Source organism: Grammomys surdaster, unplaced genomic scaffold (genome assembly GCF_004785775.1).
Source record: "Grammomys surdaster isolate TR1022 unplaced genomic scaffold, NIH_TR_1.0 231, whole genome shotgun sequence".
Classification (NCBI taxonomy): domain Eukaryota; kingdom Metazoa; phylum Chordata; class Mammalia; order Rodentia; family Muridae; genus Grammomys; species Grammomys surdaster.
Window position 1 is genome coordinate 4,029,190 of NW_021604676.1, and position 25,314 is coordinate 4,054,503.

At 36.7% G+C, this 25,314-nt stretch overlaps 1 protein-coding gene across 18 annotated transcripts in view; it reads right to left on the minus strand.

Annotated features, from left to right (window-relative positions):
* Mlip (muscular LMNA interacting protein) overlaps nucleotides 1-25,314 on the minus strand; it is a 254,788-nt gene that overhangs the window by 103,345 nt on the left and 126,129 nt on the right. For 4 of the 18 annotated variants that reach the window (XM_028773557.1, XM_028773555.1, XM_028773554.1 and 1 more), the window contains one exon: nucleotides 22,113-23,582. The exons of 9 other annotated variants lie outside the window; for them this stretch is intronic. In XM_028773557.1, the coding sequence (XP_028629390.1) occupies nucleotides 22,113-23,582 (1,470 nt within the window). Of the gene's footprint in view, nucleotides 1-10,709; nucleotides 10,782-22,112; nucleotides 23,658-25,314 lie in introns of all 18 variants that reach the window. 5 more of the 18 variants (XM_028773568.1, XM_028773562.1, XM_028773558.1 and 2 more) reach the window with 3 other exon arrangements.

Sequence of the window (25,314 nt, forward strand, 5' to 3'; positions counted from 1 at the left end):
GCACAATAATAAATGTAGACACATAGAACAAAATTGAAGAGTCAAACATGAGTACACATAACTTCAGCCATTTCATATTTAACAAAAAGGTCAAAATTATACACTGGAGAGAAGAAGCTATCTTCAACAAATAATACAGAGAAAATTGGATGCCTATATGCACAAAAATGAGACTAGACCCCTGTCTATCACCTTGCCAAAAACTAGCTCTAAATAGATCAAAGACTTCAATGTTAAACCTGGAACTCTGAAACTTATAGGTGAAAACATAGGCTGTAGCACACCTGATATAGTTGTACAGAAGACTTTCTTAACAAGTTCCCATTTGTCCACGTATTAGGGCTAACAAATGGGAAATGGAACTTCATAAAAATGAAAGACTTCTGAAGAGCTAAAAAAAAAAATCTATGTGACAAGGAAGTCCACAGAATGGGAGAGAATCTTTGCCAGTTTTACATCTGACAGATGATTGATAAACAGAATATAAAAAGAACTCAAGAAAGCAAAGAAAAAAACAAAAAATTGCTAAAAATAAGTTATCTCAAAATATGTTCATCATCCCTAGCAATTAGAGAATGACACATGAAAACAGCTTTGGGATTTCATCTTACTCTATTGTGAAGATAAACAAAATAACCAGTGTCAGATACTGAAGTTGATATATGGGAAAGAGAGTATCACCATTCCCTAAGGGGAGGAATGCTCACTGGTCCAGCCACTCTCTGGAAACCAATGTAAGGAATTCTTCAAAAGTTAAAAATTAATTTACTGTATTACCAAACTGTAACACTCCTTGGCATATGTCCAAAGGGCTTTACATCCACAGATACTTACTCGTCCATGGTCACTGCTGCTCAGTAGCTAAGAAATTGAGATAACCTAAATGTCTTTCAACTGATAAACAGATCATGAAAATGTGGTACATTTATTCAATTGAATACTATTAAGCTAATAAAGAAAAACAAAATTATGAAATTTTCAGGTAAATGAATGAACTAAAAACAAAGATCATACAGAGTGAGATAACAAAAACCCAGAATGACAAGGATCACTCGTCCTTTGTCATCTGAGGGTCCTAGCTCCACATCTTCAGATGTGACTGTATAATCTGAAGTAACTGCAGAAACCCAGAAAGTGACAAGACACTAGTTCACAGGTATGAAAGTAGAACAGCAACTAAGAGTGGACTAGCAAGGTATAAGTGGTCTAAAGGGGGAAAATGTAAAAAACTGGGGTGTCTGTAATTAATAATAGGGGGAGAGATAAAGAAAAAAGAAGGAGGGAGCATAAAATAGCAGTAAGGGCATCTGAAAACTTACAAAGATTCACACCATTAACTATCTATATATATATACCAATATTGATTACACAGAAAAGCTGGTGTATACATAGATATATCATTTAAATTAAATTTTAACATCTGGGCTATCAACGCTTCCCCCAAGAGCCATAGACTATCTAACAAATATCCAAACACAAGACATGAGAATCCCTCTTTTGAGTTGTTTTCAGTGTTTTCTAAAAGGTTTCCAAAGCATTATAGGCCATTAGTACTCCCTTTGTCTCCCACAGATGAGAAAAAATCTCTATTGCTTAGCATACCATGCGTTTTGGACACAGGGATCAGAAACCTGAGCTGGATCTAATCTGAAAGCATCCTTCCTGAGGACTAGCAATTATAGCATAAGTCTCCAGGAAAGCTTCCAATGAAGAAAAGCAACCAACAGTTTGCCTAGCTGTGGCCCCTATGGAGCACAATGGCCAGTAGTGTATAATAGTAACATGTATAGCTTTGTAGTAACAAACAGCTCTCTAATTTGATTGAAGGCCAACTCAGTAAGAAAAAAAAATCATGCCTGGGACTAAAATCTAGCCAACTACCCATGGATAGTAAAGTTATAGATCTCAAAAGAAAACCTATGACTGACAATCATTTTACTGAACCAGCAAAACCCCTACTTGCATTCTGTATATCTATCCTTATACCACAGATCAGTGTAGTTTTACCTCTCATCTTTTACCTCTCACCTCTCTCACCTCTCTCACCTCTCTCACCTCTCTCACCTCTCTCACCTCTCTCACCTCTCTCACCTCTCTCACCTCTCTCACCTCTCTCACCTCTCTCACTTCTCTCACCTCTCTCACCTCTCTCACCTCTCTCACCTCTCTCACCTCTCTCACTTCTCTCACCTCTCACCTCTCACCAGGAGAATTGACTTTGCAGCAGACACACCATTACAGAAAACCACAGCTTTTCAAAACCCGGAGTTGCAGATCCCAGTCCCAACAACACATCTGTAACACAACTCCTACACCTAGGGCAGAAGAGAAGGCTTGAAGGATTAGAAAAGCCAGAGTTTTCTGTGAGACTGTGTTTGCTAGAAATGTCAGGGTTACACCTGTAACATTTCGCCAAATGGCTGCTTAGTCAAGATCTGAACTAGGATGATACCCATAGGCGTGCAAACATGGAAAACAGGAAAGCTCATGAGGCTTCAACCTTAGACCAAAAACTACAAACAACACCAAATGGTTATCCCTGACAACATAGACATACAAGTGATATTGTATGAACTGAGCAGGGTGTGTGTATGTGTGGATGTGTGTGTGTGTGTGTGTGTGTGATTTTAAAAAAATAGAACATGAGTTTAAATGAGAGATGAAGGTTACATGGGAGAGATTGGAGGGAGGAAAGAGAAGATGGGACATGATGTAATTATGGTATATATACATACATGTATTTTTTAAAGAATGAAACCAACAGATACATGAGTGGTAGTCACAAGTGCTCTAAAGGAATGCATAGCTAACAGCACTTCAGTATAACCAGTTAGTACAGATTTGAGTCCTGGACATCTATTCATTAATTTTAAAAAAAAGAATATTAGTTGATATCCCTGTAGTATAGGTCATGTCCTAAATTAACAACTAGATTATTTTTAGAACCATAGAAAATTTAAAAACACTCAATAAAGACTTACATTTAATCAGATTCCAGTCAGCAATTCATGGTTTAAAATATTAAACAGACAATTTAAGATAAATTGATCAGACAAGAAGATAAACCAAATCTATACCTTACTGTTACTATTTCTCTTGTTTCACCTTACTAGTTTTATATGACAGCTTTCATTGTGATCTTCAAACTAGCTGTCTTGTCTCCTTCTGCTATGGGAAAATAAACCCTTTAACTTTATATTTGAACAACTATTTTTATACTGTTAATTTCTTTTTTTAATATTGAACAGCTCTGAAATCTAACAAAGACACAATTATTTATAAATTAAATGCATCATTAAATGTCAGGCAGTAATGACATTTATTGGGAAAATTTTGTCTAAAACTAAATAAAGATGTTATCATTATGGATGCTTATAAGGTTAGGAATAGAAAAATGAGCTTTCTCCCCCCCTCCAAAGTATCTCTCCATAGAAAAATATTATTCTTTTTTTTCTGTTTTATTTATTTATTTATTTATTTATTTATTTATTTATTTTGTTTCTATTGGATGTTTTATTTACATTTCCTATGTTGTCCCCTTACCCCATCCCCCACCCACCCAGGAACCCCCAATCCCCTCACCCTTCCTCCTTCTTCTCTGTGGATGTAACCTCTATCTACTCCCCCCCCACTCCCACCTCCCCACCCTCAAAATTCCCACCCCCTGGGGCATCCAGCCTTCATGAGGTCAAGGTTCTCTTCTTCCACCTATGCCCAGCAGGGCCCTCCACTTTTACATATTCAGCTGAAGCCCTGGATCCCCCCCTAAGTGCTCCCAGGCTGGTGGTTTAGACCCTGGGAGCTGTGGTTGGTTGGTATTGTTGCTCTCCTCATGGTGCCGCAAATCCTAACAGAATAACATGCATATAATTTTTTATATAGATATTCCTTCTTTTTAGTACCTTAAAACAATTTTTTAAGAAAAATAATGATTTATTTATTTGGAATATTAGTATATTCCCACAATTTAACATTAAATTTTTCTTTATTGTGGTCAGATTTGAGTGATTAAAAAAATTGGCAAGATCTCAAACACATTCTGAGATAGACAAATGGAAAGATCTCAAACATTTTCTGAAATAGACAACAGTACACATTGTGGCTAAAGTTAATGTGTGTAACAAAGTCACTTATTTTAACCAAGTTTATAGCACGTGGCATGTATTGGTCTTCCATGCTTACATCTGACGGAAAGAAATGATTACTAATGGGAGCCTAAACAAAGGTTGCTAAAGTTAACTCATTAAATATGCCTTACATTTATCTTTTCCTATTAAGCCATGGTAAAAAAAAAAAAGGTTAAAAATGTTTCCTTCATAAATGTTTATAGGAAAAAAATGCTAGAAATGGAATATGGTATAAATTTAAGTTTTTTATTCATTTATGTATTTATTTACTTTATATCTCGATCACAGCCCCTCTTCCTCACTCTCTACCTACTCTCACAATCCCTCCCCCTTTTACACCCTCCCTTTCTCCTCAAAAAAGGGGAGCTCTCCCCTTGGGTATCACTCTCTACTGAGACATCAAGTAGCTTCTCCCACTGGGGCAGGGCCTGGCAGTCCAGGTAGGGAAAGGGGGATCCAATGACCGGGTCAGAGATAGCCAATTATTAGGGGAGCTACATTAAGACCAACTAATGTAGACAAGTTAAGAAACTTTATATTGCCTGCCAACAAAATGTATCCTTTTGAAAATGATGAGTTTGGTCCAGAGGTGACAGAGCTGAAGCCAATCCCATAATTTACAGAGCTTAGCATCTCATTACAAAGGATGGCTGAGTTCTAACTTACTGAAAATCTTGCTTTAAAAAATAGCTTTATTTTCCAAAAATAATTCTATTTGCCAATTATACAATGTGCCAAGCATAAAAATATACTGTGTACATAATGTGTCTTGAGAGAGGGTTAATTGCTGAACCACGTGAGACAAGTTCTATTTGTGAGTTCTATTGTCATGGCAACCCTCAGCATGGATGCTAAAATAGTATTGTAAGGATGCTCTTGGATCACCTTTCCAGTTGTGTTCTATGAAATAGAAAGGAATTGAGACAAGCTTCCATGTTTAAGAATATTCCATATGTAGATTATATATATATATATATATATATATATATATGTATATACATATATATATATATATTAGATTATATATATAATCTAGATTATATATTATATATTATATATTATATATAACATAATATTATAAATATATATATTTATAATAAATATATAATCTAGATTTTATATATATATATACATATATGTACACATCTACATATAAATGAATATAAAATACTGTAATTGAAATTATTCTATGCAGAAGACAGTTTTCATCACAGAAGTCATAGGTTGCCAAATAAAAAGGTGCAGCTGTGGAAAACCTTCCCTTGAGTTGTTGGTCAGAGTAGTGCTAAAGACCACAAAACAACGCAAGTGATTTTGTTGCTGTTGATCACTGTGATGCTTTGAATAGGAATGGCGTCATAGACTCTTATGTTTCAATACCTGTCCATAGGGAGTGACACTATTAGGAGGTGTGGCTTTGTTGGAGTAGGTATGGTCTTGTTGAAGGAAGTGTGCACTGTGGAGACAAACTTGAAGTCTCCTATACTCTACACCCATTGTAACACACAGTCTTCTTCTGCTACCTGCAGATCAAGATGCAGAACTCTTACCTTATTCTCCCAAACTATGCCTGCCTGGATGCTGCCATGCTTCCTGCCATGATGATAATGAACTAAACCTCTAAAATTGTAAGCCAGACTCAATTAACTGTTTTCGTTTTATGAGAATTGTTGAAGTTATGGTGTTTCTTCACAGCAATAGAAACCCTAACTAAGACAGTTACCCTCCAGAACGTGAAGGTAAAATCCTATTACTCAAAATATTATCCACTTTGGTCATGAGACATAAAGAAATCAAGTAGGTACTGAAGACTGAATCTAGATAACTTTGTAAGTACCAGAAGTACTATTTAGGCTGCTAGAGAGGCAGATTATCAGCAGTCTTTCTCAGCTCTGATGTCTATGAGCTATAATATCTAATACCTAATGGCATGCCAAGATATCCCCAAGGGATAATAGTAACATGACTATTATTGGGGTCTAGTCACTTTCTGATTGGATTTGAGGCCCATTCCATGGGAGGAAACAGATATTTGATACTGTAAAAATTGGCCAGGAACTCATAGTTTGGGAGATAAACCTGTGAGTAAACCTGCTACTATGATTCTACTAAATATACATAGTGCCAAATTGTCCTCTAAATGTGTATCTCTATAGCCATAGATTAGTGTTGCCCTCAGAACTTATTAGGGAAATTTGGTTGTGCAGTGAATAGAGATTTACACAGAAACTTATTGCTGGTCAAAGAGAATAAATGTCTGCAGAGTGTTCTACAAAAATGGGAAAGCTATAATATCATCCTCTCCCTGAGGATCAGGGATCAATGCAGATGAGGAAGTGGAAATACTGTAAGCCAGTGGTCAGGAAGGACTGCAACCAACAGTGTCTTCTGGACATGAAGAGCTGTTATATGCCTGAACCCACAGCATTTGTGGTATCAGACCCAAGACCTGCACAAAGTAAAGGCAGCTAGTATTTTAGCAGTGAGGGGGAAAAGCAGCTTATGAACCCTACCACAACCTGGGGTTAGTTGACAGTTGATTGATGCTTTGGGAGGGAAGGTCAGTTTTCTTTAAGGATTAAGCCCCTGGTAGGTTGGCCTAGCCCCATTGGATGCAAAAGGCCATAAGACCGTACCATGAGCACATGAACAGCAAATTTTGGTGGGAAGTGGAAAGTGGATCTAGAGGGATTTAAAGCAGTGGTTCTCAACCTTCCTAATCCTGTGACCCTTTAACACAGTTCCTCATGTTGTTGTGATACCCAATATAAGATTATTTTCTTTTCTACTCCATAACAGTAATTATGCTGCTGTTATGAATCATAATGTAAATATTTTTGGAGATAGAGGTTTTCCAAAGGGATTGTTACCCTTGAGTTGAGAACCATTGACTTAAAGGAAGTAACAGAGATGAATATGGGTCAAAATATATTGTACTAAAATTTTAAAAATATTATATTAAATATATTCTATGATCTAGAGCTTAAGTTCTCAACCTTCCTAATGCTGCAACCCTTCAATGTATTTCCTTAAGTTGTGGTGACCCATAACCATAAAATTATTTCATTGCAACTTCATAACTGTAATTTTGTTACTGTTATGATTTATAACGTAAAAATATGATATGCACGATATATGATATGCAACTATCAAAGTGGTCATGACTTCTGGTTGAGAACTACTGAATTGGAGACCTGGCTCAGAGGTTAACAGCATTGATTGTTCTTTCATAGGTCTAGAGGATTTGATTCCCTGAACCCCATTGCTTACAACCACCTGTAACCCCAGTTTCAGTGGGTCTAATACCCTCTGGAAATAGACACACATGTGATGCGCAAATATACATGCAAATGAAGCACACAGACTTTCTTTTCAATTCCAAATTACTGATTCTTTCCACAATAAATTAGTTTCTAAATGTTAAATTCTTAATTTACTCACTCAATTCAGAAGTAAATCCCTTTGACTTCAAAGACATAATAAATTATTCTGTATAAATAGTTGAGTTCAAAGGACTAAGTTATCAGATTTACTTCTTAAAAACTACAACACTGAAAAAAATACAGTGTTATTTTAAAAGGTTATCAGAATGAGTATGACTTTACATTAAAAATGTTTGTTGCAGCTATAACTTGATGATAGATACTTGTGTAGCAGGCAAGAGGCTCTGAGTTCAGTCTCCAGTATTACTGAATGGAAAGGAAGACACAAACAAGAGAAGGAAGTGGCAAAAAGAGGAAAGAAAAGTAAGGTAGGAAACAGGAAATACTTTTCTTAATTATTTAAAAGTAATTGTCAGATTTAAAACACACAATAAGAAACACTATTAGAAATGTGTAAAATTATAATTTCCCTGCTCCATTTTTTGCTGTTCAAATGATGCAGTCGTTCTGTGTTTGTATTTGACTTGGTTGGCTCCATCTCTGAAAGCTACAATGGTGGTGAGAGGCTCAGAGGAAGCCACCTCATCCTTTTCATTCTTTGTAAAGGTTCTTTTATTTCAAAGCTATCAAATCTCTTTCAGGTGAAAATCAGAATGTGACCAGTGAATGCTATCAAGGGCATCCTATGAATGTTTTGTTATTGATCGTGGAAGATGCTTTTGACTGAAGGGAGGAAAATGGTGGCATCGTATGAGGCATGCACTCAGATACTTTAATTCTCTTAACTTTTATCAATGTATGAAATGTAGAAAGTCAAGAAAAGAATTAGAGACCAACTGTTCAAGGTCATTGGTTTTATATATATAATGCAAGCTATATATATAGCATGACATATATATATGAGTATACCATTCCCATTTAATTCATGTTTTTTGAGGAGGCCAACTATCTATGGTCTAGAACAATTCTCCTTGGCCAAGTGACTACACTAGTGTTTATACAATAATCTACTCTTTGTTAGAGAACCATTATTTTAAGTCATGTATCATGACATTTATATCCCATCATATCAAAATATGATATTAATTTTCTTATGCAATATTATATTTAAAATAAACAACACAAAATCTGTCTTGAGTGAACTGCACAAATTGCATCAATATTCCTCACACACCTTTGTGAAACAGGTTTGTGATAAAACTAGAAGTTAAACTGATTAATTTTCATCTTTAATGCCCAACAGATTATCACCCTTATCAAATAGTTCATTAGTGGAAAAGGAAACTAGAAAGTCTGAGGTTCTAAAACAAATATGACTTGGAGCCATATCTCAAAGATTTCCAGATAGTATTAACTATCATTTTTCTACATGGAAAGCTAACATAGTAGCATGCAGCACCTCATACTCTAGTGAACTAGGACTATGTATCAGAGGAGATAGAAGGCCGTATGTCTGCTTTCCCTCTCTGCTGGGAAAAACCTCTCCCACATCTCTGAAGGTAGATGTTTGTGATCAGATTTCAGAGGTGGCCACCTGAAGCTGGCAGATGGGCTATATCCCTAAACACTGCCATGATGGTCCTAGATAGGGAGAAAATAGGTAACCAAGGAAGCGTTGCTTGCCATGTACTCAATACTTTAATCCTATCTTAACTTTTATCAAGGTATGAAAGATAGAAAGTCAAAATAGGCCTGTCATACATGTATACTAACACCAAGTCTTGGGTCTCAGTGGAAAAACATTGAAACAGATGGCTATAAGCTAATGTCAACAGGCAGCTTTTGTGGAAATTTATAAGCCTGAGTAATCATAGACCTTGTAAATAGGTAGCCTTGGCAGACAATACTAACTTAGATAAGGACAAGCGAGTCATAGGCAGAGTCATAGTGAATTGTCCCCTGAACCTTCACCTACCCGATACCTGGTTCTGAAGATATCTGTATTCCCCCTGAACACCCACACTCCGGTGTCATTCCCTTCCCCATGTCCTGCCTTTCTGTGTTTATAACCCCTGTGTGAATTAATTAAGATTTGAGAAAAAATAAATTTAAAAAAGGGTGCTAGAGACCAACTCTCAGCTGTTTCTCCAGCAGATGGCCATGCAGATCAATGCAGAACTCAGACTTTAGACTACATGTAGATAATCTGGAATTATTACCATAAACACAGGCTACAAGAAAAGTTATTCATTTAATGTTGACCTTATGCTACTAAACATTTTCCACATAGTTCCAACTTTTTAGCTATCATACAAAGACTTCAATTTCTGCATCATTAAAAGAAACTAAGATTGAAGATTCATAAACCTGTTATCAAAATTCCACCAAGCTAACAATCAGTTAACATTTGACAAATGACTACAACAGTATTTGAAGCACTATTACTAGCCATGTTAAAAAATAGCTTAATGCAAAACTGTTAAATAGCCTAAATAAATCACCATAAAATAACATATGAAGTCAACAATTTCCCATACTTGGTGAGCAATTTCACTTTGATTCTGATGTGAATTCTTCGTGTGATTTTGCTTGCACATATGTAATTAACTCTTAAAATACATATCATCCTAAAATTCTATAATTGGTGATATTTAAAGCAAAGTAAAACTACATAGATCTATATGAAAGCTATTTTTCATCATTAGGAGTTATCACAAATCTTCCTGTTAATCAGGAGAAGGGTAGGACCAATGGTTGACAGGCATGGATGAAGAGATTTCACTGGTGATATAGTCTGCATTGTTACAGCAGATATTCGGGTATCATAGCTGGGTATGGACATAACATGATAATGGAAGTTGATATTATTCAAATTGTCATCAGTCAATGAGCAGGTTGTATACATAATCCTATTACATTCCATTGATTTTGGTTTATACAAACAGAGGTAGAAACTCTTAAACATAATAGATTTCAAATTTCCAAAGAAAGAGGATCTATTGAAGTCTGATTCAAACCTCCAAGTCTGCTTCACAGTGGACAAGACATCTCAGAGATAATATTCAAGCCCAAGTGATCACAAAGATGTCAGCCATTGTGCTAACCAAGATGCTTTCATCACACTATCCTGAACTAGGAGCAATTTTGATTTAAGTAAAATAACTGGAAAGCATACATTTTCTCAGGAGAAGTTTTATGCACATAACAAAACTGAATATTAGAAACACAATCATCGCTCTGCTTTGAAAACAACACTGACCTTCTGTTCCAAGAGCAATGTGTTTGTAGGGATTGCTGCAAAAGCCTTGTAGCTTGACTTGGTCTTGTATTGCTAGAATGAGTAACCAGAAAGCAAGAATGGAGATGAAAAGGAAGAAGAATAAGATATAACTGTAGGTAGGTCTATCAAGTTAAATGACACATTATCAGATGAAGAAATGGGTTATTTTTTCAGCAAGAAAACAGATTAGTTCACCATGTTAAACTTTTATTAGATTGATAGGTCAATAAACACCACAATATGTTAGCCTACAAATTCTAATCATCACAATGTTATATATAAATGTTTTGCTAACTATAGTTGTTCAGAAAAGTAGAATTCTATAAATGGGTTAAGAGTTCTGTTGAATTCTCAGAAAAATATTTTTCTTTTTACATAGCTATTAGTAGTAAATATGCCAATCATTTAATTGAGCTCTTGATACATATTTGCATCATTCACAAAAACAAAGGTTATAATACACAAAATTTGGCAGCAGTTTCAGGTTGGTTTAAGTGAAAATTTTAGGCAAGGTTTCTTTATATAACCTAAGATAGGCTTGACCTCTGCATGTAGTTCAAGATGGCCTGAAATCCATGCTCTTCCTGCCTCTCCTCATAAGTAGTAGAATTGCTGGATAGACCTCTATACCTAGCTAGTTGCAGTTTTTAACACCGCAACTTGTCCAATAAATAAGTAATATCAGAAATTTGATACTATACTAGAAATGGGGCCCAATCTCTTGGTCCTAATCTTATATTTAATGCTATAAATACTTCTGCTTCTAATCAGTGATATTAACAAGGGAAATTTAACACATTCTGTGCTCTAACTCAAACAGAGCTATGTGAGTTGTTTGGGAAAGCTAAAGATTAATGATGCTGTAGAAACTGGAATGAAATAAAATCCAATATTAGAAGCCCTGATTTTGTCTTATTCTGGTCTTGGGTTGATTATTCAAATTTAAGACTCCTATGATACAAAATTCCCTACCAGAGGCAGTTTCTCCAGTAGCTCATAGCCAGCAGGGACATGGCATAGCACTTCAAGCTGCCTCAGTTTCTTGAAAAGCAAACCAAAGTTTTAACAAATAAAAACTGGAGTTGTCAAAACATAAAGACTACGAGGACATAGAATATATAGTTACAGAGAGGTAGAAGGCTCAATGAACGAATAATAAATGAGAAGGGGATGGAAAAATGGGGGAAGGAAGGGAATATAAGGTGGAAAATTAACTAATATTAAGGGCCACTTGGGGGCCATATGTAAAACTAGGATTGAGATATATATATGAGAAAAATCTTAGTGAAGTAAGCAAATAATGGGGAAGACAATGCCCCAGCTAAACATTTTTCACCACCAAATAAAGCCTCTTATGCCAGGAATGGGTTAACTCTAGTTAAGTCATTGGCCAAAGGGGCCCAATGGGAAGCCCCAAATGTCAAGGATATTGGTTTCTCTCCTCAAAAAGACAGTTGAAACCATCCTATTGCTGATGACAACACTTAGGTATCTCATTGAACATACAAAAGTTGATCTATTGCCTAACTAGAAGCTTGATCCATACTGAGTTGTAGTGTATATTTTTTGTTACCCTGCTTTAAGTTCTGTGCAGACAGTGCTACCAGCCCAACCCAGATTACCTTGGATCAATGATTAAAACACACACACACACAAACACACACACACACACACACACACTCACACCAGTTAATCTTAAAATGTCTTTGCTAATTCAATGACTGGATACTCCTAAACCTCTATTGCCACCCCAGGCATAATTGGATAGATTAGCCTTTGGCCACTGCAATGGAAAACTCACATAGCTGCTTGGCTTTATTGTCTTTTTCTTTTCCCCCTATTCTCTGAATTCATCCTCCTACACAACTCTAAGTATCCTGCCTCATCCTCCGTCATTGGTTGCTGATATTGTTATTGGTCAATCAAGAACCAATTGGGGAACAGGACCTTAGCATTGGAACCACCTGCTACACCAACTAGTGTTCATGGTACTACAAAGTACTCTGCACACATCAGAAAAGACAGCTAGCCATCAATCAGCTACAAGCCCTGTGCTCTACAATGGTGACTTGTCTGAAGAAATACTACTGGAATGGTGGGATAAACATTGTGTGAGTAATCAGTCACTGATTTGATTTAAGGACATTTCCAAGAGATGAAGTCCATACCTGACACTTCTCAGGTGGACACAAACTTTAGACTGGTTTGTCATGGGTCTAAAGGAATGCCAAATGCTATGATTCTACTAAAGAAATATTACAATAAAATGACTCCTAGTTATGTTCTAATTAATGGCTTTCTCAGCCAACATCAAAGGTTCTTCCTCTTGCAATAGATGGGAACTAACACAGAAATGTACAGCTGAACAATGAGCAGAGAACAAGCAGTTTTGGAACACTCAGTCCTAAGTGGAATGTCTTCATCAAACCCCTCCTCTCAAGGCTCAGGAAGCTATATGGAAGAGGATATGTAAAGAATCTAAGAGATAAAGGAGATAGATGACACCAAGTATACTCCAGACACAACAGAATATGCTAATATACATATGAACTCCCAGAGCCTGAAGCAACATGTTTAGAGACTGTTCAAGTTCAAGTTAGACAGGATTCCAAGACTGAGAGTAGCCGGGCGGTGGTGTCACACGCCTTTAACCCCAGCACTTGGGAGGCAGAGGCAGGTGGATTCTGAGTTCAAGGCCAGCCTGGTCTACAGAGTGAGTTCCAGGACAGCCAGGGCTACACAGAGAAACCCTGTCTCGAAAAACCAAAAAAAAAAAAAGACTGAGAGTAGAAAGTAGATATAGGATACCAACCCTAACTAAGAAACTATCTGCAACTAAGACCTGCTTAACAAAGAGGGTCTTTTCCTCTAATAAACACTCACTGTATATACTAAACACATGTTAGAGTAAGTTCTATGCCCATCAGTAGATGACCAACACAAAACAAACTCAGTGATATTTTTGTAGACAATTTGCCTCAAATTTCTTTGGCTGGTTATTTGTTTTTCTGTTTGTTTGTCTGCTTTTTGTTGTTGTTGTTGTTGTTGTTTTTTAGAGAGAGGGAAAGAGAGAGAGAGAGAGAGAGAGAGAATAGAGTTGGGTGAGTAGGGACGTGGGGAGAATCTAGGAGGAATTGCAAGATGGGAAAAGTATGATCAGCATATATTGTAGGAAATATTTTATTAAAAAATATAATTACAATAAACTTGATTAAACTTGTATAATGATGCTGAGTCTAGCACATCCATTTTCCTAAGAAAGAGCTGAAGAAAGTGATGCATTTAGTGACACACCTAGAGGAAAAACAGCAGTGTACAGCTGAAAACCAAAATCATTCTTTGTTGCTGTTTTCTTTCCTCTCTTTTTGTTTGTTACAATAGCTAGAGTTGAATTAGCACCCCAAAGCCAGGATGTCAGGAAGCCATTGTAGCCCATCAATCACAACTCTCGCTTACACATACTCAGATGCAAGTAAATGCACTTATTTAAATGCACACACATGTTCATGTCTATTCACATCTACATCCACATTTTTATATAAAAATAAAAACAGACTCAATAAAACACACACGAACACCTCTGCATATGAGCACTCTTCTCATTGGGGAATAAACTCTGCTTATTTATCTGCAACTTTCTTTTATCCAAATGCCTCTCTTCTCTAAGAAGCAGCAGCTTTCGGATCCTTTGTAAGCATCCAACTCTCCTGAGTCCTCTACTCTCATCTCTATGAGGAACAATACTGGACGATACCTGAGGTCACTTCTAGTCCTAGTATCTAAATTGATCCTACAATGCTGTCAACTCTAGGAAACAATGTATCTGGGTAAGGATCTAAAATGAAATGCAATTTCTTCATCAGCAACAGAAAAATGGCATACATTTACAGAACCCTGAAGCTCAAGACTCATCAGGAAAAACTGAGGTCAAATGATATAATCTAGACTTTGAATGTTATTTTTATCTAGCTTCTAATTATATAGTTGTTTTCTTGTTTTAAACTGTGTAGATAAGAATTTTTATATTATTTCATGAGCCATTTTTGTTAGATGTGTTATCTTATCATTGTCCAGGACAGACATGAAAAACATAAAGTTCTTACTACTGGATTTTCTCAATGTGGTTGACACTAGAACATCCTGTCAATCTTTCTGGATATAGAATTCAACTAATGGATTCATTCAATAATTACCTCTTGAATAGCTACTCTGTGACATATAGTACTTCTCTCAGACAAGTGCTTTTCCCAAATTTTCAATCTGAAAAATCATGCTTTTTGATGTAAAAGATATTTATCAGTTTCAATATTTTTCCTCTGAGTTTCCTTGATATTGTTAGATTTTAAAATAGAGTTCCTTGTTCTAGTGTGGAACTTATTTCTTCCCAGCATTCCACGGCTTCTATGTAATACGCAAAGTTTATTGGTATAAATCTGAAATGTTTGGTATAAATCTAAACTGTTCTAGAGACGATAATAGTAGATAACTTGCCAGAGAGAGGACTAGTACCTGCAGTTCCTCCACAGAATCTAGTCATAAAAGCCAACAACATATCAAGATAAACCAGGTTATATATCTTGAGAACTAGATTTATGGTTATACTTTCAGAAGCAGAACCTCTTATTAGCAACAACATGGAGTTCTTGGTGTAAATTCTCATTACAACAATGATCAGATCTATGAATTTGAAGAGATTCTGAATCAAACTTTCTCTTCTTGGCTTTCCAGGACCACACCTAAAATTGTTGTCCGAACTGTGTGAACATTTTCCTAGAGATAATTTATCCTTCTGGCTAACACCAGGCTTCTGTCTTTTCTTTCTCTCAGCATGATATTCCGGAGAAAATTCCGTATTTTTTTTTTAGGATCCCTTATTTCAGTAGCCTGATAGTCAAAAGAGAGGCACAAGCATCTCTTTAGACTGTCTGCATTTCTACCAGAATGCTACGGAAGAACTGTCAAAATCTATAAAGACCTGTGCTTAACAAAGTATTATTTTTTTGTTTTGTTTTTTATTTGAGACATAGTCTCACTCTGCAGTACTGGCGATCCCAGAAGTTACAGAGATCTGCCTACCTCTGCCTTCAGAGTGATTGCTGGATTGAACGTGTACACCACCACACTCAGCTTTGTCTTGCTTCTAGATGTGAAATTGTAACATTTAAGTCAGGAACTTGGATTACTGTCTTCTTTATTCATTTTTTTTTATTTCAAAAAGTTTTTTTCTGGGCTGGGTAAATGGCTCTTTCAGTAAAGTTCTTGCTATTCAAAGAGAAGAAACTAAGTAAGTTTGGATTCCCAGCATCCTTGCAAAAAAGTCAGGTGTAGCTACACACCTCTCCAACCCCACCACTTGGGTAAGGTACAGTTACAAGCAGATCCTGAGGACTCACTGGACAGCCTGACTAGTTGAAATGGTGAGCTCCAAGTTCAACGAGAAATCCTGTCGTGAAATACCTTATCAACATCTGAACTACAGATGTATATAACATATGAGTACACATATACACACATGATTATATCACACATGGATATACATATATACACACAGAGAGAAATTACATCACACACATATACTCAAGATTATATAACACACACACACAAAGTCAGAAAGAAAAATAAAAAGTTTCTTCATAAATTAAATTGAGTAACTCCACAATTAAAAAGCTAGCACTCCCCTAGGATGAAAAAAAGAAGCTTTTGTCAACTACTGAAACATGGATGTGGTGTATCACTAAGAACAATTCAGGGTTCATCTGGAGAAAAGTTAAAGAAATAGGACACAAAAATACTAAGTATTGAGTTGGAAGAGACAGGAAGTAAGGATAAGATGATTATGGGAAGCCATTAGACTTCTAAAATCACAGAAAACGTATTAAGGATGCAAAAAAAAGTGACAGAAAAGGAGGAAAAAACAGGAATTCATAAAATGTAGTAGCTTAACATTCCATACAATGGTTCTGATGATTGCTAAAAGTCATACAACTTCCAAAATCTAGACAAATACCTTCACTTTCACTTCTATGCTTGACCATGACTTACCTATAAAGTTATAATCACCTTCCAAGGTCTCTTTACTTCCTTTTCTATTCTTGTATATTCCTTTCTTTATACACCAACCACTATTGTGTCACCAAGAGACTTCAAGAACCTGAAAATAAAATCCTATTGGAGAAGACCATACACACTTCAGACAGAGTACTTGAAAGAATTGAGCTAGAATTGGAGGCTTCATCTTTGAGAACCGATTCTCATAATATCCAAAGGTGTTATGGAAACTGCCAATGGAGAAAAGCAATCAATAGTCCTACCCAGCCTTGCAGACTCAAATCTAATGACCAGCCAACTGAGATATTACCAATGGCACAATAGTAGCACTTTTATCCAGGAGGTAACCAGCTGCTGTCTAAGTATACACAGGCTTTCAAGATAGAATCCATGCCTGGTACTGTAAACCTAGCCAACTACCCTAGGGTCATATACCCTAGAAGAGAACCAACTGACATTTTCTTAAGCAAATATAATTTCTACATGTATCTAAATATGTATTATTATGCTCACAGGGAAGTATAGCTCTTACCACTCATCAAAGAAGGTTCTTTATGAAGCATATGGAAGCAATTCAAGATGTACGACTAGTCAAAATGCAGATTGTAAGTGACCATGGGGAACTCAACCCCAATTCCTACATCTGCAATGCAACCCCTATATCTTAAGGCTCAAGGAACACTGAAGAAGGGCTGGAAAGATTGTAAGAGCTAGAGGACGAGGGTGCCTGCTGTTAAACTGTATCTATTTGACATAGCAGGGAAATCATTCCCATGAAATATCATCAATGTTGTTGCCTAAATACTAGTGAGCATGACAACATGGATTGGGAAAATTAACAGAAGGTTACACCTCTAGATGAAGAACTACAGCCAACTACAGGTTACTGGTTACTGAAACAGTGATAAACGATTTTCTTCAGGAGTATGTCCTCTGGTATGTATTTAACCCAAGTGGTCAGGCCTAAACCCATCTATGTACATATACACATACACATATACACACTATACATATATACACATACATACACATATATATGATACTTAATAAGATGTCATTAATTTAAGATGGAGTAGGGGAATATAAGAGTCATAGTGGGTAAAAGACATGTGAAACAATGTAAATAACTGTATTTTTATGAAATTTTTCAAAAGCAAAATTTAAAACTTCAATTAAAACAAAACAGGAGCTTCTTGTCTTCCTCAAAGTAAAAATCAGGGACTTCAGAGTAGAATGTGGCGTCCAACCCCTCTTCCTCTAACACCTTCAGCATCTTCTTGCTCACTACATGCCTGAGCACCTGTTCCCTCTACCTGTCAATCAAGAACTCTTTAGCCTCGGAGGTTTTCTTCGTCACACACCTTTTGCATGATATAGTTCTCAAACTTTCTAATGCTGTGACCCTTTAATACAGCTCCTCATGTTGTAGTGATCCCATAGCATTATGGTGACAACCATAAAATTATTTTTGTTGCTACTTCATAACTGTAATTTTGCTGCTGTCATGAGTTATAATGTAAATATCTGTGTTTTTGTATGGTCTTAGGCGACTCCTGTGAAAGGGTCATTTAACTCCCCCAAAGTGGTCACAACCCACAGGCTGAGAACCACTACAAAGTAAAGAAACTTGTTATACATTATATATATATATAACTTACTTACTATATATAACATAAATCCATTATATATAACAAATGAGACTTGCTATCCATTAATAAAGAGATAGCTTCTCAAAGAAACATATTCCAGCAATCTGACACAGATCTGAGACACAGCCCCTTTCTGTAGTGACTTTACTGAACTATATTTTTCCCCATACTACTCTCCACTTTCTAAGAAGTTAATCGACATTAAATTTGAGAAATGAATTCTCTTCCACCACAGAATGTAAGCTTTCTTTGCTTCTTTTTTTTTTTTAACTTTTCTTAGCAAAGTGTATAGAGAACGGCAGTAAGTGCTTATTGAATGAGTGACCCAGATTAAATGTTTGGCTCATGTTTCTTATCACTCCTTTCTAAAGTCACATTTGGCTCTCCAAAATGGGGAAGGAAGTTATATCCTGCCTGCCGCACCAAGTTTCCTGTATAACAAAATTGAAAATATTTTGAAGCCTTAAAGGAATGAGAGTTTGATAAATAGGGCCCAGACAATCAAGCCTCATGAAGCAGTAAAAGCTCCAACTGATCCTGTAAACAAGCTGAGTCCAAATAGCTTTAAGCCAGATCATTGGAAGCACTTATTTGGAAGAAATTTGAAACCATTTTCAGTGAGAACTAGATTATATGGGATGTTGATATAATACACTCTCCAATTCTATGTAAAATTCCATGGCAGCACACTAGGAGGGAAAATAATCAAACTATTTTTAAAATGATAATCAATTATATTTGGAGCCCAAACACAACCTTGGATGAATAGTGTATCCCCATTTCCCTAAGGGGAAAAGTGTCTCAAACAATATAGAAGTTGGCCAGAGAATACTCAGGGAGTTGCCCATGAACACAAACCAGAATATTGTAAAGCAATACCTGAAATTAGCATGTCAGTTATACCATATTAATGCAATACAAGTTGGACAATGACAAAGGAGCTTCAAACATGTTTTTTATCTGAATTTAGTTCAGCATACTCTAGCCATTCTAATCTATTTTAATATGAAAGGACAGTAGGTAGAACCTAGATTTTGAACTGATTTCTTTTAGGGATTTCTATTTCAGTTTGTTAAGTACCTGTGTTTGTGGAATCCCTATCTATTTGGTGTATAAAGCTTAAATAAATCTGAACATTTATTTATCTGTTTGTTTGCTTGCTTATTTACTTATTTACTTATTTTTTGCTTCAAAAGAGCACATTGCTTGGATTACTTTGATCATTTTGCACCACCCTAGAAGGACTGAGGCAAGAAACAACTCATGAAAGCAAATAAACTCTTTGATATCTCAGAGCTTTTGTCTATTTCGTCTTTGCCTTCTGTGAAATAATTGCACCAATTTAAACAGAACAGTCAGATACAGAAACAAAATTGGAATGCAGTTCATCTCTGATTGTGTCAATTTGAATGAATTTGTGTACTCAAGACATAACTCCCAAGAATGGTAGTTTGTAATAAAATGTGAGTTGGTTTTTCTAATTTTAAACTATAGAAATACAATAACAAGAAGGAAATAAAAACTAAAGATGAGAAGATTATGTCTCAGAAACATCTTCTTGGCAGAAATGTTGAATTTGTGTGTTAAAACATTTTGTAAAAAAGGGGTAGGGTAATATTTTGACTGATAGGCAAATAGTTATTGTTATTTTCATGGTCACCAATTTCAACAAACACATCTATAAACTACAATTCCCTTAACTAGAAATCAGGAAAATTAAACAAAGAGAGCTAGTGCTGAAAATTCTTCAAAACTTGGAGCATGAAGAAAACCAAGGGAAAGTAGGTCTTTGACATACAAGCCTTTAATTTATCAAAAGCTTTTCAGGTTCATCCTCATCAAACACGGATATATCCATGATAGGACACAATGTGAACAAAGCACACTGGAGCACAAATAGAACTTCTTTGAACAAGCTTCTGTGCTGAAATAACTTTTCACAAAGGGTAATGAGTAACTTAAAGGGATGGCAAGAGGGCTGGCTAGTTTTTGTCAACTCAACACAAGCTCGGGCCATCTGTGAAGAGGAAATCTCAACAAGAAAATGCCTCCATCACATTGGCCAGTGGGCAACGCTTTGGGACGTTTTATTTTATTAATGATTGATGTGGGAGGGCTCACCCACTCTGAGTGGCACCATCTCTGGAAAGGGGGTAATCTTAGAATGCATAAAACTTAAGCTGGGCAACCAAAGGGAACAGGTCAATAAGTAGCACGCCTCCATGGTCTCTGTCCAAATGCTTACCCAACTTCCTGTCCCAATTCCCTTTCATGATGGACCATAAACTGTAAGGTGAAATAACCCTGTCCTCCCCATATTGCTTTTGGTCATGGTATTTTATCACCGTAGCTAAAAACCAAGCCAGAACATCAAGAAAGCATTAAAGAATGATTCTCCATAGCAGAGCATGGGAGTGCATGTCTACACTGGGGAAGCTGAAGCAGGGATTTCCAGTTCAAGGCCACCCTGGTCTACACGGGAAGAACCTATCTTAAATAAAAAATAATAATAATAATAACAAGTCAACAAATTCAGAAGATGGTTAGATTGACAATTTTTAGTACATGACACACCAATTTCACAATCATGCATCTATGTTCAAATGTTAACAAGGTTTTTTTCATGATAAATAAGTACTTCTTAGTTCTCTTTAAAATCATCACATCTACTCCTAAGAAAGCTAGTACAGCGGTGGGCATGCTATATCCAATGCCTACTTTTTCAGTTGAAACGTGTTGCAATACCAATAACATCATGTGAGCTGCTCTGCCTCCTGAACCTTACGTTTATCATCTGGTAATAACAGAACCAAGCTCACTTTCTGTGATACCGCAAAGCCTAGAAACTGTATTATTTACATACATTCCATTGAACGTCTCATGGACTGCTAACACTAGCACTTCCACAGTTTTATTTCACTCACTTAACACCCATCAAATTCTGAGGGCATCAGGAGCCGTTCCCGAGTATTTGAGAATACATTGAAAGCTGCCTTGCCCTAGAGTAGATAGAGCTGGCTGCTGCGGCAGGACTGAATTATGGAGTCTCTCCTCAAATGCTTCTGCTCTCATATTAAGTAAATCCTGTTTCATACTGTTGCTCAGCAGAGCATTTAAAAGCCAGCATTACTTTTTCTTATTTCTGTTTCTTTACGTTGTTTGTTCATTCTTTCTGTGTTGAATGATGTTAAATATTTAGTGCTTATCATAAATTAAATATTTTTACACATAAAGAAAATTTCTATTCTATTTTGCCTTATGTATAGAGTAAAATCCAATTTGATACTGCTTGCAGTCGGGGAGCAATGAAAAGAAATCAGCCTTGTGGTAGGGAAAGAAAGGTGAATTATAAATAACAAAGACAAAAGAAATAGAAAATCTTCAAATTGGTGCCTAGACCTATGCTATATACATAATACTAATCCTGTCTATATGGTCAGTACAATGTATTTTGATGGATAACGAGACCCTTTTTATTAAGTTATTATAAATGTAGCACACTGTAAAATGCTATCTGTTTTTAATTGGGACCAAAGCTGTAACCCATGTCTAGAAAAAAATTTATGTGTATATGTCTATCTGTGTGTGTGTCACTAAAGTCATAGTTATAAGTCATAGGATGGATATGATAATTATTGACTTTCCCCTTCTATCTCAAAATAAGCATGCAACAAGCAAAAAATACCTTGGGCTTCTTATTTTCAGGGCCTGTTGACATGGACATGGTACAAGGTGAGTGCAGCTCCTTCGTTCTTGTTACACAGACAGGAAGTGATGGAGTTGAAACACGTGAGCTGTGGTTGGATGCTGTACGTTCAGGCATCCCAGTTCTTGAAGGACATGTAGCACTCATACAACTCAGATGCAGTGCTGAAGGACTAGGCTGAAGTGCCTGGGTGAGTGAACTCTCAGAAGGGAGCACAGAGTACCCCGAGCGCGGATGAGAAGCTGAGCCAGCCCTGGAGACTGGAGGAGTAGGAAGAGCTAAAGGACTTGGCTGCTGGCCTGGGTGTTGTTGGGAGCATGCTCTTTTGGATCTGTCAATCAAGTCTGAGAGGGCTGGGGAAGGTTGGAAACATTTCCCTGAAGAGGAAGGGGCGGAGCTCTCATCAACAGGTGGTGCAGAAGACAATAAGGTAGAAGGGTGTATACAAATATTTCTGTTCTTTTCTGGAGCCCTGAGGTCACCATCCTTTCTGCCCTTGGAAGAAGAAAAAGGGGACAAGCCTGGTGTGACAGAAGGGACATCAAGACTGAATGTATCAGTCTGTAATTGGGGTGGGGTTGTACTGCTCCTCAGCGTGCTTCTTGGTATTTTCTCTACATCCATAGAAGAGTAACTGCTACTATCCAGTGCTGGTGGAGAGAGGGGGTGTGCCTGAGAAAGTAGGGTAGTCTTGGAAAAGAAAGGGAGGTGGCTGGGTTGGTGGCCCTCTGCAGAAGGCTGGTGTTCTTGCTCTGTAGACCCAACTGTCAAAGAGCAACTTGAGAGAGATTTCTTAGGTGTGGGTGGAGTTTGCTTTACCTTTTGATCAAGTGTGAGAGTGGAAGAAGCCAGGGAATTGAGGGAGAAGGTTGGACAGGATGCGGGGGATAGAGGCCTTTGGTGAGAAGGGTTTGACTTGAGGATAGCAGTGAGCAGAGAAAGCCGAGAGGGTACTGGGGACTTCAACCCTGACTTTGAAAGATTTCCACTGGATGACACTTGACTGCAGACAGTAGACAAGGAGCCATGGGAAGAGGAGGTTAGTGGTTTGGGGCTTGGGGAGAGTGAGTGCATGACAATGCGGACTGGTATGTAAGAAGCTGAGGGTGAAGTCAGAGAAGCTCCAGAAACAGGCGAAGGAGCGGTTCTCACATCTTCCCTGGGATTAAGGACATTCGAAGTCGACATTTCCTTCTGTGCCTCCGGTGCCAGCCCACGTGTGTGATCAGTGACATTTGAGCCACATAAACTAGAACCTGGCAGTTGGGCGGAAGGAGGAAATACTAATGTCGAAGCGCCCTTCCATGCAGAAAGGGGGAAATCGGGAGCAGTAGTGTGAAAATACGTAGTTGTTTCTTCCTCAGAGGCCCCAGTGACATCCAGCCTGCGAGTGTGAAACTCCTCTAGCACAGTGGTTCCGCTGACGTTAGCTGGGACAGGTGGCGTTTTCTGATTAGTTGGAGAAACAAATGAGAAAGCAGGTGGTTTATGAGCGAGCTGCTCAGAGGTAGTGGGAGAAGTTAGCTAGAGGAAAGAAAGATAGATTTAAATAGGACGTTGCTTATAAAATTATCAAGGTACTCTTTTCAGTATGCTTATGCAAATGGTCCTTCTACTAGTTTCATATGAAATGCAACATTTTAAGCCTACATTACTAATGAAGAAGTTTATGCTTACTAATGAGACATGGCTTTGAATGTTAAATAATACCTAAACTGTTAAGCATTACATTCTATTCAACCCATTTATTCCCTGAAACAAAATCAATATAAAAATTGTCTTCATAATTCTATTGCAAAAATGATTCATTCACAATATTTAAAATAGTCGTCCTAATTTGGAAATGTGTAATCAAAAAAGATTGAGGTTGTCATCGTTTTGGAACATGACATAGATTTTCTACCACTGAAAGAAATTAAAACACAGCTTGATAATGACTAGAATCCTAAAGATTTATTTATATATTTCAGTTACTTAAAACTCTAAAAACTTGGAATATACATATTGTGAACCTGTAACGGTGCCAAGAATTCAAAGACTAAAGCTCCTAATACCAACACAAAAAAGATAAATTGAGAGAGAGAGCACCAAATTCAAAATAGAAGGGGCAGTTTAGCTTATTTTCCCCAAGTATTTGCCAGAATGAACATATAACAATAACTTAATGAACACTTAGCCAATGATGTGGGTTCTTCTGTAATCAATGGGTTCCCTTTCCTAGGAAAAGTACAGAGGAGCCACAACACTTTATAATCTATTTGAAACTAGGCAACTGCTAATCCCACGTCAAAAAGGAGGAATTTTTTAAAATATTATTTTATTTAAGAATATTTGGGATAGCCTGTCTAAGGTAGAGATAGCTTGAACATGTATTCTTAGACCAATTAACTAGTCAAGAATTTAAGGTAAATGCTGAAATAATGACAAAGTTTTCAAACAGAGACTTTAAAATTATTAGTTTGATTTTATCAGACTATAAGACAAAAATATGCATGACTAGCAAATCCGAGAAATATGAGTCATCCAAAATATTAATGAATATATATATATATATATATATATAAAGCAAATAGCCAGGAAACATCTTTAAAGTTAAATCAGTAAAAGTTTATCAGTAGATAGAAACCTATTTTAGAATTTTGTTTCAGATACATATGGATAACATTTCTAAGAGACCCATTGTGACATCATGACATGTAGTCTTGAGCTCTAATAATACTTAAATTCAAACATTCCATCCTGAGTGTCTTAGCCTCTGTACAAACCAGTCCCAAATATGTCTTTTATAAGTATGAAGATCAACAAGTAATTTTGCCACATAAATGATATTTGAAATCATTTACGGAATCCAGAATATCAAAACTTCAGTGAAAATGGGGAATGAAACAGAACTGATTCAATCAACCTGAGAAAGCCCCATCATCCCCATACAGTTTATTTTGGAAGCAACACTGCTTAGCTGGTGTTTATAGAACTGATTCCCATGGTTGAGAAGATGTTTTAATGCAAACATCACAGAATGGGCAACACAGGCTTCTATTATAAAAGACGACAACATTTCATTTGGAGTTTTGCAATAATTTGTAGTTGGAGGCACATTTAATGTTAAAAAGTCATTCTTTCAGAGTTTCTAGTTTGTGTGTGTGTGTGTGTGTGTGTGTGTGTGTGTGTGTGTGTGTGT